Source organism: Canis lupus, chromosome 9 (genome assembly GCF_011100685.1).
Source record: "Canis lupus familiaris isolate Mischka breed German Shepherd chromosome 9, alternate assembly UU_Cfam_GSD_1.0, whole genome shotgun sequence".
Classification (NCBI taxonomy): domain Eukaryota; kingdom Metazoa; phylum Chordata; class Mammalia; order Carnivora; family Canidae; genus Canis; species Canis lupus.
In genome coordinates this window covers 11333772-11348546 of record NC_049230.1, presented here as the reverse complement: position 1 = coordinate 11348546, position 14775 = coordinate 11333772, and the positions used below count along the sequence as shown (strand labels likewise).

At 39.3% G+C, this 14775-nt stretch overlaps 1 protein-coding gene across 10 annotated transcripts in view; it reads right to left on the bottom strand.

Moving 5' to 3' along the window:
- Positions 1–8681: 8681 nt before the first annotated feature.
- ABCA6 (ATP binding cassette subfamily A member 6) overlaps positions 8682–14775 on the bottom strand; it is a 114546-nt gene continuing 108452 nt past the window's right edge. For all 10 annotated transcript variants that reach the window (XM_038546754.1, XM_038546755.1, XM_038546762.1 and 7 more), the window contains 5 exons: positions 14309–14428; positions 13969–14109; positions 13148–13227; positions 11113–11168; positions 8682–10740 (listed from right to left, as the gene is read on the bottom strand). In XM_038546754.1, the coding sequence (XP_038402682.1) occupies positions 10639–10740; positions 11113–11168; positions 13148–13227; positions 13969–14109; positions 14309–14428 (499 nt within the window). In that variant the 3' untranslated portion in view covers positions 8682–10638. The remainder of the gene's footprint in view (positions 10741–11112; positions 11169–13147; positions 13228–13968; positions 14110–14308; positions 14429–14775) is intronic.

Here is a 14775-nt window from a genome sequence, read left to right as displayed (position 1 = left end):
TATAATATTCGTTTCAGGTGTATACTCTAATAATTTGGTGATTCTATCCATCACTCAGTGCTCATGACAGTAAATGTACTCTTAATCCCCTTTGTCTATTGCACCCATCCCACCCACCTGGAAATTACAGGTATTTTTTAAAATTACTAATCTGATTAATGAAAAACATACTACCACCTTGATGACTTAACGTATATTTCTTAGGTTACTTGTAATGTCAAGCATATTTTATTTTTATTTTCTTAAAGATTTTTACTTATTTATTCATGAGAGACACACAGAGAGAACCAGAGACATAGAAAGAGGGAGAAGCAGGTTCCCTGTGGGGACCCCGATGTGGGACTCAATGCCAGGACCCCGGGATCACGACCTGAGCCAAGGGCAGACACTCAACCACTGAGCCACTCAGGAGCCCCTGTCAAGTATATTTTAACACGATTTCTGGCTACTTGTAAATTGACTAGTAAATCCATCTTTTTTTTTCTCTACTTATATTACTGTTTACTCTGTCATTCTGGATTTTTGTGTTTAAGCTTTTGTTTTTGACCATGACTGAGAATATCTTTTTTTTTTTTTTTGACTGAGAATATCTTAAATCATTTATTTAAAAAATAACGTTGCTGCCTTCTCACATCTAGTTTTGCTGATAAGCAAGCTTATATAACTCTGAATCTCATTCACTTAAGGTATTTCTTTGTTCTTGCTAGGTGATTTTAGGATTTTTCTCAGTCACAAATGTATGAAGTTTCATGAAAATGTGCTTAGGTGTAGGCTTTGGTTTTTGGTTTTGGTTTTTGGTCCTGCCTGGCACTCTGTGGCCACTTGCAATCAAAGAACTTGTGTTCTTTGTTTTGTTTTGTTTTTAAGTTCTGGGAAATTTTCAGCTAATATTTTGGTCCAGTATTGCTTCCCTTTTAGTCTATTCTTTTTTTCTGAGAAGCTTATTAGGTATTTGAGGTCGATTGTCTTTGTCTAACCTTCTTCCTAACTACTGTCTTAAAACTGGAAAGCAATCCATTTTCACACCACATAAATCTCTCCAACATACAATTTTTATTATGTCACTCCCATCGCTGCCTTCGCAGTGTCTTGGCTCCTTTGCAAAACTACATAAGGCTTTTATCATCTGGTCACTGCCCCAGCCTGCCTTTGCCTTAACCCTTCTTCTAACTCCAGACATACTGAGACATGATTTTTAAAATTTTAAAATTTTATTTTATTTTGAGAGAGAGAGAGAGCACCTCAAGGTGTGAGCAGAGGGGAGAGGCAGAAGGAGAGGGAGAGAAAGGATCTTAAGCAGGCTCCACACCCAGCACAGAGTCCAATGTGGGGCTGGATCTCACAACCCTGAAATCAGGACCTGAGCTAAAACCAAAAGTCAGACACTTAAACATGTACACCATTGAGGCACCCCTAATTTTTTTTTTTTAAATGAACGCATCATAATGTAATTTACCTCTGTTTACTCTCTTGGAATTAACCCCTCCTCTCATCTGGCCTTCCCATAATGACTTTATAAATGATCATTGTAAGGCCCAGTAGTTATATGTAATAATTGATAACTATCCTCCTAATATTACTTGTCCATCAGGTCTTGTGTCTGACTTCTCCTCGCATAGGAGGCTTCTTGGCCTTGTCCTATGTGGGTTAGAGGCCCTTCTCAGGTACTCCCATGGCACCATGCACTGCTGTGGTGGTATGTACCTCACCATACTTCAAACTAATCATACTCATCTCTCCCAGCATAAACTAGATGTTAAACAACTGAGGAGTACTGTAGACTCTTCACTGTGTTCATATCACAGAGCCTAGGGCATGAAAGTTGCTCAATACATAGATTTTGAATTTTAGATTTATAGCGTGGATGTGAGATAGGGAAGCAAAACCAAAACAAAACTATGATGCCTTCTTTCTAGAACCCTGGTTTTGAAAGAAAGGCCATCAGTGGAGTGGGAGCCAAAATGAGTTGTTTGGATCAAGGGTAGGTTTCTTTTTTAAAGGTGGTATTTAGAAGGGAAAGAAAAAAGGAAATGCTGAAAATCCAGGAGAAATCAAGTAACAAATGGAGCACTGCTCTTTCTTGGTGGGAGGAGGAGAAGGAACTGGGTCAGAAGCAGATGAGCTGGGAGCCTGGAACAGGGAGAGCTTGTCAGAAGGAAAAAAAAAGGAGGCGAATGACAGGGCTGAGTGAATTTTTAAATATGACACCATGAAATAAAAAATTCACCCATGAGAGTTAAGATTTTTTTTTTTCCTGCGAAGCAGAAAGCAAATTCTAAGAACAGACCAACAGATGTGCTTGGCAACTGAAATAGCTCCAGAAGAATGGAAGTGTTCCTTAGGCACATGAGCATGCTGAGAGGCCTGCAGAGGCCGGTAGGACTCCTTTAAACAGAAGGAAAATTTGTAAAGTTTGTCTCTGAACTGATGGCTCTATGTAATATATCTTCAAAAAGTTGTTTATCACTGATTAAAATCATTGATGGAGTGGGAAGCCTGGGTGGCTCAGTAGTTGAGCATCTGCCTTCCACTCAGGGCATGATCCCAGGTCCGGGGATAGAGTCCTACATCAGACTCCCTGCGAGGAGCCTGCTTCTCCCTCTATGTCTCTGCCTCTCTCTGTGTGTCTCTCATGAATAAATAAAATCTTTAAAAAAATAAAATAATTGATGGATCAATAAAAAGGTCAGCGGTTACTGAAACCAATTAAGTCATGAACTACATAAAGACTTGAAACTGCTTAATATGAGCAAGCAAGAAAAAACACAGCTACCAAACAAGATGAGTGACTCAAACTCAGGACACAGGTGTCAGCACTAGCACTCGGCGATGAAAACAGTGATACAAAAAGTAAACATAACATTGAATTTTGTGACATTTTTGCTATTTCATGCTTTTTATAAAAGGTAACTTGCCTAATGCATAATTAAACATGACTGAATATTTTTACCTATATTTGCCAATTTTGAATTTATAAAGTCATCAGGTCTACACAGATTTCCCCCTTCTTTTTTACTTTACGTAAGCCTGTTAAACCTGGTTTTTTTTTTTTTTTTTTTGAACATTATGATCAATTACATCATCACAAGCTAGAGGTAGATTTGCAGATTTGCAGAAACTGCACACGGCTCATCGGGTTTAAAAGAACTAAGCAATCCTGACATTGAATTTCTCTTTGACTTTCATTGACAATGGGGGACTATCTCAGGGCAAGATGTGAAAAGGGAGTTTGTTAGTAATGGTAGATGCCAATCTCAGTGCAGAAATACCTGCATGGATCCTGGGGAATCCCAACTCCTTCTCTCATAGTTGTTTTTTTTTTTTTTTTAATTTTTATTTATTTACGATAGTCACACACAGAGAGAGAGAGAGGCAGAGACACAGGCAGAGGGAGAAGCAGGCTCCCTGCACCGGGAGCCCGACGTGGGATTCGATCCCGAGTCTCCAGGATCGCGCCCTGGGCCAAAGGCAGGCGCCAAACCGCTGCGCCACCCAGGGATCCCTCCTTCTCTCATAGATTAGGAAATCTAAGCCTCAATCCACAGCAGTTTTGGCTAGTAATCTTTTACGTATGTATTTTTTAGATATTTGATTATATCCATACATCCAGAATTTTGCATGAGCTTTTTTTCCTTCACAGAAATTATTTATTATTATAAAAAGCTCGGATGTTCAGCCTTTTTGCAAAAATATTGAGAACTTCAAACAAAAATCTATTCTGTTACTGAAAAACATTGCGTACAACCTACAATTATTACTCTTCTAAACCCACCCTTGGTGCACTTTTGCAACTTTCCTGGTCTGCTTCTTGTAAAACTTAAAAAGCTGGAGGAAATATTGGGCCAATTACCTTTGAGTTGATCATTTGCAGCAAAATAGTACATGGTGTAATTTTAAAAAACAATCATAAGATTTCTACCAATTGCTGGACTATGCTATTGTGTTTGTTCCTTCAACAAAGCCATAAAATGGGAGAATAAAATATAACAAAAATAGAGATCAAATTCAAATACACATAAATATCCAGATGCCAGAAATGAAACAGGAAAAAAAAGAAGCTAAAATAAGATTATAATTTTAAGCCAGTTAAGTTTTAAGTGGTTTGGCAAAGGCTGATTCATAAGCCAGCTAAAATGTAATTCATGTGTAAGGATAAAAAGAGTTCCGTCTTTCAACAAAATCTGGGATTGGTCTTTCATCGATATCTCTGAAAGAACTAATAGATACCCCTCAAGAAGAAAAGTAATTGAACCCAGAAGGAAGTAGTTGGAGGTTGGAAACTAATAAATATATTGGTAGGCTAAATAAATGTTGGTTGTGGAAAGTAATGGTGACAGTGATTAATTTGTGTTCGGGGTGGAAGGAAGATGTTAGTCACAATAGAGACTAAAATACCAGACAGCAATTATATGGGAGAAGAGGGGATAGATAAGCAGAATTAAGTCCCCTTGAAATCTCATTGTTTACGATGAGGACAGAAATTATGATTAACTTTAAAACACATTATCCAATATGGTAGCCACAAGCCCCAGGCAGGTATTCAAATTTAAATGTTAAGATTTAAACCAATAAGGTTTAAAATTAGCTTTATCTCTAACAGTCATCTTGCTTCTAACAATAAGAAACAGCTCAGAAAACTGAAAACCAATAATGTTTCCTGTACCCATCAGAGATTGAGGCTTCAGAACAAACACAGCCTTGAGATCTGGAATCATAGGAGTCCAATGGCATTGAGAGACTTACCACTTCTTATCATTCAGACGAATCATGCTTTTATGTAGGTCCCCACTCAAATGTGGCTTTCTTTCGAGGAGCTAGCAATATTCCCGGATGTGGGATATGCATTCCCCCAAATCCAAATAAAGCAACCAAATGCTGGGCTTCTTATTCCATCCTAGAAGTAGGAAAAAACCCATCACTTGTAGAATATCCCAGGTGGCTCCTGCCCAGATTATTCCAAAAAATGTTATCATTAGGGCAGGTCCTTGGACCTTTGCTGGATTTCTTAACCAGTCTTGGTTGGGTCTGTGAGTCATCACTGCATTCAAATCAGTCCCAAGCCTTCTCTTCAATTTCCAATATTATCATGTCATTAACGTGGTATATTAGTACCCTGGAGACCTATATCAGGTCTAAATCCCTTGTGACCAAATTATGACCATAAGCTGCTGAATTTAGATGACCTGTGACAGCACAGTAAATGTGAACTGGGATCCTTCACATGTGAAACTGAACTATGGTTGGGTCTCTTCCAAGATTGAGATGCAGAAGAAAGCATTTGAAAAAAAAAAAAAAATCACTGGGCACCTGTTGTAGCTTGTAGGTGGTTGAAACTGTGTCTGGAACTGCTGATGTATTGGACAGTATAGCTTTATTTAAGCCTCAATGGTCCACTGTTTGTCTCCATGAGCTGTAAGACTTTTCCACAGGCCACACAGGGCTGTGATAGAGGGAATTCATTGCTACCAGCACTCCAGTATCTAACATGTTGCTAATTAAAGAGGTAATCTCTTTGCCCACCAGGTATCTGCATCGTTTTAAATTAACCATCTGTGTAGACTTGAGAAATTCTAGTGGTTCCCATTTAGCATGTCCAATTAAGACTGGCCTGAGGATTGGCTGTCATGCCTTCTATTTATAGCATTAGGTAGGGGAAGTAATTGCTAGTGGGATTATATCCCACCTAGTTAATACAGCCAGGTAAAGGAAAACCAACCACCTCACATAAAGTTTGCTCAAAAGTCCCCATTTTCATCTTAAATTTCACTTTAATCCCATCAACCTTGTAATCTCCCTATCTTCCTGATCTAAAGTAAGCCACCATTAAGATATCATCAACAGGTTTCAAATCACAGCACACTGACTCCTGTATTAAGGAGTCCAAAGAAAAGTTTCTCCTCCCCTTCCTCTCCCTGACCGTCTTATCCACACATGTGCTTTATGGCCTTGGGTTCCCACCAGGCTTGACCAGAAGACCCTGGCCTCTCCTTTTCAATATTTATTTTGATTAATCTGTTTACCCAATACCCCAGGCAATTCTGGGTGACGTTTCTCACAAAATCTTTGCCCTCTGCTTTTTTAAATTCCTCCAAAGTGGGGTTAATGGACAGAACTTGTCTGGGGCCTTCTAGCATTGGGGGACCCATGGGCAGTCTCACTGGTCCATAGAAGCTTCAATAATGCTGCATCAATACCTTTGTTTCAACACCATCAATGTTCACCACATTCATCCCTTTTGTAATAACCACCTAAAGATGTCCACACTGCTGGGTGGAGTCCCCTGACTCTCCTTTCTGTCTCTCCCTTTTTCTTTTTAATTACTTTGGTGACCTTGGTATCAGACAGCAACTCTAATAAAAGCTTCCCAGATTGTCGGATATTGTGAGTAATGTCACATGGGGTACCCATGTAACAGGGGCCCCCTTAATCATGGCATTTACCATAACCCAGTAACATGCACATGCAGTGGGTGAATACCCCAGTCACCCACCATAAAGCCAATTGCACACCGACAGCTTTCCTGCAAAGTGCATCAGCTGCTTCGACTGAAGTGTTCTGGTTGGCAATTAGAGTGGGAGTTGGGCAATCTTCCATCTCAGGTGAGCACACTTATGGTGGCCTTTATCCAGGCCATTAGAAATCCCTCAGGAATAAGCTTCTGTGTGTCTGGATCACCTATAACCATCTGTGACTGTTCAATAGTGGGCTGCAGATCCTGTATCAACCAAACATGCCCTTCCACTCTGCAACATCCCAAAGATGGAGCCCCCAAATCAGTTACTCTCATGGTCCATTTTAATAAAGATTCCTCAGGAAGCTGATAATTCCATCCACAAAAAGAGACACCTCCTTCACACTATAGCTCCTGGTTTTAGTAGTTTTTTGGTTTTGCCTTCCACCACACTGACTACCTTTTTGGTGATCAGAGGATGATTAGAGGTACCTTCCTGGCATAGTTTTCCCCTTTCTTACTTAGCAGCTTTCAGGCTAGCGATCAAAGCTCAGATTGACCCATATTTGAACTTGTTCCAGCATTGAGGCCCAACTTAGAAGAGATAATGAGAGATTATGTGTTTAGCATGCTTATATTTTGCATTTCCATAGATATCCAGTGAGCCAGTTCCTCAGGAGTTGGGTCTATTCTCATCTCTAATTCCACTGGTAGCTTGTACTGTTAGTAACTGATCAAAGAGCAGCTACAGCTTGATACTATGAGTCACTAGGTAGCTATCCAGGAATCAAGCGTTCCTCATCCCTGCCCTCCACTCTTTCTGTTTCCAAACCATGTGTTTTCATGAGCCAGAGCTGTTCTCGCAAATTCCACTTCACTGACACCAAATGTCTAGAAAAAACTGTTTTCTCCTTTGTGTTTTCCTTTGCTCTCATAGTTTGCTTCTGGCCATCAAATGTGTAGGGTTTTTTTTCCCCCCATACTGACCAATTCTCCAACACCAGCTGGGTGTCCGACAATTTAATTTAGTTCTGACACTGTCTGGAATTAGCATCAGATCCCATCAGGTAATAGCCCTGTCTCACTAGACTCCTCCCACTTCGGGTGCCAATCACAAGTTCCATACGGTCTCCTCTACTTCTGAACTTCCAACTGTAAATGGGGTTCCCATGACCCTATCCTTGGATCTGACAATTTGCTAGGACAGCTTACAGACCTCAGGAGAACACCTACATATGTTTACTGGTTTATTATATAATGAACAATATGATTGATAAAGGAATCAGATGAAAAGATACATAGAATAAGGTCTAGAAGGGTTCAAGCGCAGGAGCCTCACTCACCCTGGAATTGAGATGCACCCACCACCTTCCGAGCACATAGATGTGTCCACTAACTTGGAAGCTCTCTGAATCTAGTATTTTTGGAATTTTTATGGAGTTTCATCAGATAGGCATAACTGATTATTAACTCAGTTCCCAACACTTCTCCCACCGTAGGGCTGAAAGTACCAAGCTTCTAATCATGGCTTGCTCTCTCTGTGACCAGGGATAATCCCAGAGCCCACCAGAGTCATCTCATTAGAACAAAAGATACTTAGGAGCTCTGTGTTAGGAATATATATAGTATATATATATATATATACAAGTGAATACGGAGAATTGCAGCCAAGACCAGCTTACTTGGTGCAGAAGCTAGCAGAGCCATAAACTGGTAGGAAAAAAACACCTTAAATGATAATTCTGATGAACTGCTGGAGGCGGAGAGTAGGACATTCCTGCGGTCAACAGTGTTAAAGGGACCAGAAGCACATGCATGTAACTGGAGGAGGGCAAATGTTATAGGCCTGCAGGGATACCATCTACCACCTGAGATCTGAAACTAAAATGAGGCCAGGAGGGAAGAGATCCTCTGACCTCTCTCCTCTTCCACCTTTGCATCTATTGTTGCTTTTTCCTATTGGATTGGTCAGACCCAACTGGAAGCCAACCAGGAAAGCAGGGAATTGGTGATGCAGTCCACAGTGGTCAGCCTCCCTAGGAAAATAAAGAATAAAACCAGCACAGGGGCTGTCTACAATAGAGTTAGAGATGATGAAACTATTTTTCCTTTTGAAAAAAAATCCTTTCTTTTGTTTTATTCCAATCTCCTCCCTTTTTCATGCCTGTTTATCTGCTCTTGAACATATTCCTAATAAAAACCCAAGTTTTCAAAAATAACCATATTATGATGGTTTTAGTAAACCATGTCCAGTTTAATCTTTTGAAATATTTATACTATATCTGATATTGGTTATTCAGTACTTTGTAAACATATTTCTACAACAGTTAAGAAAATTTACAACTTACAATGAATATAAGCAAAGATTTCATCATATTGTTATGTGAAATGGTTATATATGTTGTGATCTTATACATTTGAGAGAGACAAGAGAATCTATTCCTTGAATTTTAGAAATAATTTCAATCCAACTCTCATTATGATAGAAATTTGCTTTTACAGGGCACTAAAGCATCCTGAACAAATAGTAAGCTATTGATTATTTATCATTGATTTGGAGACATAGTGTTCCAGATATAATTATGACATATGTAATATATGCAGATAAAATATTTAATTATATGAAAAATGGATAAGAAAAAGATTAAAACACAAAAATAAATGAAAAAATACAAATATTTAACACAGAATAAAATGCAAATATATAAAACTGAAGCTTCACCATAAGTTTAAAAGTAAATTAAAACAATTTCAATGTTATATCAGCAAATATGCATATATAGTTAAGAAATTATATACTATAGTGATTCCACCTACATAAAAAAGTACACTAAAGAAAAAGACGCTGGTGTTTTGTTTTGTTTGTTTGTTTGTTTGTTTGTTTGGTGTGGATAAAGTATGGTGATTCTTTTATTCAATTTTATTTAATTTCTGTGTTTTTCTCCATTATACAAATGTTCTTCAAAGAGCATAACAATTTAAGTAATATAACATAACACCAAAAAAAAAAAAAAAGGCATCAAGGATACTGTTTGGTCTTCAAAAAATTTTCTCATGATATTCAAGATGAAATCACTATTATTTAGGGGAAAAATTATATTTAAAGCTCACACATATTTTTTAATTTAGTAATATAAATGATTTATGCATGTGTGTATAGACATATGTACATATTTAAGAGGGAAGTGATTTTAAAATAGCAGTAAATATAGCTGACCCTTGAGCTATATGGATTTTAACTGCACAGGTTCACTGACATGGATTTTTTACCATACAGTAAATATACTTTTTCCTTATGATTTTCTTAGTTACATTGTCTTTTCTCTAGCTTACTTATTGTAAGAACACAGCATATAATACATATACAAACTGTGTTAATTGACTATGTTATTGGGAAGACTTCTTGGTCAATAGTAGGCTATTAGTAGTTAAGTTTTGGGGGAGTCAAAAGTTATATGGGATTTTTACTGCATGAGGGGCTTGGTACCCTAACTCCTGTGTTGTTTGAGGGTCAACTGTACACAGAAAACTACTGATAAGCTGATGAGAAAAATCAGTACCCCCACAATCATAAAGTAACACATTCAAAATCTTAAAAATTTGAACAAATGCTGCTGTGACTCCCCTTATTTTCACAAATTATGTTCGAACTGCTTTTCCAATGCACATGCTTGTTCATGTGTGAATCCAACGGACTCCTCACTCTGTGAATTTCAAATTTCTGAAAAGGGTCCAGAGGAAGACTCTTGCATTTTACTTGTGTCTTAATACAAACTCGTAAAACTGATACCTCCCAAACTGGTGTGTAGCAATCCCACTAGCTTCTGGCTGTTGAATATATCCCTCATATATTTCTGCTAGGGAATTTCTTAGTAAATGTCATATTTCAAAGCGATATGCCATGTTTGAAGTTATACTTCAAAAAAATTCCAAGTTTGTGGCTTTATTTCCACAATACCTGGCACCTGCCCTTCAGGTAACTTCATTAATACTTTGAATTGCCTTTACCACAGATTTTCCACCATTCCTAAATTTAAGGAGAATAATTTTTACGTTTATTCATTTGTTAACTAAATACACAAAATATACCAGATATTGATGTTAATGATTTTTAAAATTATACATACTGACAATTATTACATATGGCGTAAGCTTATATGACACAAAGGATTAATAGGTTTGAGCTTTTAAATGTCATCTGAAGGAGAGAGGAGTGCCCATCTCATGGTTGTATCAATTTCTTCTTCAAAATTTCCGAGCTCTTGCTCCTTAGAAAGTTCTAAAAATATCTAAATAGGGGACAAAGCAGAAGGAAAAAGAATTATCAGGTTGTTTATTGTCTTCCAAATAAATAGGAAATATTCATGTTATGTTCTTTCTTTTTTTGTTTTAAATATTTTATTTATTTATTTGAGAGAGAGAGAGCATGAGGGGGCAGAGGAAGGAGCAAAGGGAAGAGAGAGGAGAGGGAGAAGCAGGCTCCCCACTGAGCAGAGAGCCTGAGGCAGGGCTCAATCCAGGACCTAGGATATGACCAGAGTTGAAGGTAGATACTTAATTGACTGAGTTGACTGTTTATGTTATTGGGAAAATGCATGCCCCCACATGTTATTTTCATGTGAAATTAACAGGAATGATACAAACCCTAAAAGCTGACCCACCTTTTCCAATGTGCACTGAGAGAGGCTGTACTCTTCTAGGTTAAAGTCATGTTTCACTGGGAGGGAAAAAAAGATTACTAGTAGATGCTTACAATTTATTACCAAGAAGTTTCTCAAAGTCATACAAAATAAAAATGCCCACTATTAATATAAATGGAATATAAGACTGAATAAACAAAAGCTTGGTGAAAGAAGGGAATCATGAAGTCATAGTTGATATAAATGCAAATTAAATTAATCTTGATATGAGAATTTTCTCATATTACATTTTGATATGTTCTATTACCTCGTACGTGTGTCTCGAGAGACATAAGTTCCTTGAGGAACTACAGAATTGATTGACACATCCTTACACACAAGAAAGATTTTGATCCCACTCCTCTCCCTTTGAAAGGACCCCATGCTTCTGTGTAACTGTCTTCAGCCAGTTTATCTGCTGTACTATGCATTCTATGCTAGGCGTCCCTCTCAGGAAACCCTCATCAGACTGGTCACCAGATTCCCATATTCACAGTTCACCACTCATACATTGGGACTCTCCTGTGTGTGTGACACGCTTCGTACCAGGAACAGAGCAGCAGTGAAAAACAAACCCCTGCCTTTGTGTATAAAACTCTGTATTCTAGTGGCAGGCATATGGGCATTAAATAAACAAGGACTTAAATGTATAATAAAATAAACGAGGATTGCTACTACAGAGGATAAATAAATCAGGTAGAGAAAGCAGGAAGTGCCAGCCACTCTTTTTTAACTGGATGGTTGGGGTTGGCTCCAGTTATAAGGTAAGAATTGAGCAGAAACTTGAAAATAAGCTAGAAGTAGTAGAATTTCAGGAAGAAGGATCAGCAGCAAGTGCAAAGTCCTGAAGCCGGAGTACACATGTCTGGTAGCATTGAGGAAGAGACAGGAAGTCAGGGTGTCCAGAGTGGAGGGAGTCAACTGGGGAATCATAGTTAGACACTTTACAAATGAATTTATGTAATCTTCCTAATGACCTTGACAAGTAGGCACTGACATTACCCTTCATTTATTTTTTTAAGAGGTTTATTTATTCATGAGACACACACACACACACACACACACACACACACACACACACAGAGGCAGAGACACAGGCAGAGGGAGAAGCAGGCTCCATGCAGGGAGCCCGACGTGGGACTCGATCTTGGGACTCCAGGATCACGCCCTGGGCCGAAGGCAGGCGCTAAACCACTGAGCCATCCAGGAATCCTCTTACCCCTCATTTAAAGATGAGTCACTTAGATAAGCAGGGATTCAATAGCTTTACCCAGGGTCTCCCAGCTAATAGAGAGACTGGCACTGAAATTGGAGCCCTTCGTCACTGTGCTAGGTGAGATATACTCCACGACCGTCTGCTGCTGGGATTGGCCCAGTTGAAAGCAGAAAAACGATGATGGAAAGAAAAAAACAGATCATTTTGAGTGGCAAGAAGAGTCATGCACAATGCAGGGGATGGACTCAGGGAGGGACACAGACCGTTCATTCACTGCAGCAGGAAAGCAGAACACACAGCTCGGACGCAGGGAGGCCGATGCATGGGTGGAAGGTTTTCTGTGGTTTTTATTTTACTGGTGAAATATAAAGCGAGGGCATCAACTGAGGCAGAAAAGCAGGAAGAAGGCGGATGTGTAAGGAAAGAGGAGCAAAGTGGTAATTGAGGACATTTGGTCTGAACGGGTTGTGCACCCACAGGCAACGTAGCCCCTACTAAGGGGCTTTGTGAGGTTAATGTTATGAATTTACTGCAAAACCAGCCAAGCTCAGTTGTGTGTTTTCTGTAGCTCTAGTCCCTGCCCCGGAGATACACCTTGTTCCAGAGAACTGGATTAACCTCAGTTGGGGTTAAATCCCATCATTACCTACCATTACAATTCTTAAAACCTCTTAGAATTTACATATTTTAAAAAAGTGTTTACGTATTTTAAAAAGGTATTACACAATAACCTACCACCAAATTATTACCTAATTCTGAACCAATTCTTCAAAAGTTTTATTTTACAGTGGCAATTCTTACCTGCCTCTAATTTGCGGAAGGCCTGAGATAGAGGGTAGACATCTGCCAAAGGCAGTTTATAGACCAAGAGGGAAGAATACCTGGGAATACGAAAAAGTCACATTTGACCTTGAGTTTCAAGGGGGAGAAAGTGACCATCAAAATAAATACTGATATTAACATCAATTTCCTTTGATGAAAATAAAAGTGATGCAAATAAATGTATGGCTTACATATAAAAAAAATAAAATGACCGATGGAAAAGTCTTAAAATATCCTTTGGCAGCTGGCTGTTGGAGATACTTCTAGAAATAATCCAGCATAACTGCATTTATGCTCAGTTTATGCAAACCTTGTGCTGTTGTTAAACACAGACATCTAAACTAATCCCTTTGCTTAGTTTCGATTAGGCTGCAATTAATTACTTAATTTAATATTGCATCCCTGTCACCAGAAAGCTAAGGAGAGGGAGATGTGAGGTTAAGAGAGAAGAAGAGCCAGAGGAGATCTGTGGAGGGTACCACGGAGGGTCCGACTGTGGTCCCATGTGGGTTCCAGGCATGAGAAGTTCCTTTCCCCCAAATTTTCCAAGACCTGCTCTGAGCTGGAGATTAGCCTTGGATAGCTGAGGAGGCCCAGATGAGGTGTCCCAAGTCTTCCTGGGGCACATAGCTTTCTGGGTGGCTCTGAAATCTCCTGTAATCTGAATGTCAGTAAATCTGTTTCAGAGGTCCCTAACTTTTATTATGAAGTCAAATCACTTTGAAGTTCTCAGAGAGCATTAAAGAAACTTCTGAGTGGGTAAAGCCAACAAGTTTCTCTGTAATTAGAAGGTCCTTCACCTTTCCTGCTGTGCGGCCTGTGGGAACAGCTTCAGAATCTCGTCGTGAACCCCAGTCACTTGGGAAATTTCCTTCACTTTCAGTTCTAGAATGTAGTCCTTGCCAAGTTTATTTTTCAGGTGTTGGGTGGAGCCGATGCACCTATGGGCAAGATGGAAAATACATTGGAAAAAAATATCGCCCCTTCAATTTTTTACATTATTCTCAAATTTCAAATGTAGGGGTAGGGGGATCCCTGAGTGAGCTGACAGGAAGGGCTCCAGGTGCTCACAGTGATTGTGCCCTTTCCACAGGAAATTTCACTTTGAGGGTCAAGCACAGACTCCAGAATGACACTCACCTCAGCCTTCCAGACACCATGATAGCGATGCGGTCACATATGGCCTCGACTTCGGCCAGGTAATGGGTGGTTAGGAGGGCCCCTTTCTCTGTGTTTTTAACGGCTGCCTGGATTGTCTGCCTAAAATGAGCCAAAAAATCACTGGTGAGAAAAGGGTAGGAACGCCTGTGTGGCTCAGTTGGTTAAGCGTCTGCCTTTGGCTCAGTTTGTGATCTCTGGGTCTTGAGACTGAGTCCTGTATAGGGCTCCCTGCTCAAGGGGAGGTCTCCTTCTCCCTCTCCCTCTGCCTGCCACTCTGCCTACTTATGTGCTCTCTCTCTCTCTCTCTCTGTCAAATAAATAAATAAAATCTAAAGCAAGAGGGGGGTAGGAAAAAAAGAGATTTAGAGGGAAAACTGTAAATGTAAAATACAGTTCATGAATCACATTTATAAATCATATTTCTAACTAAAAAATCAGAAATGTGA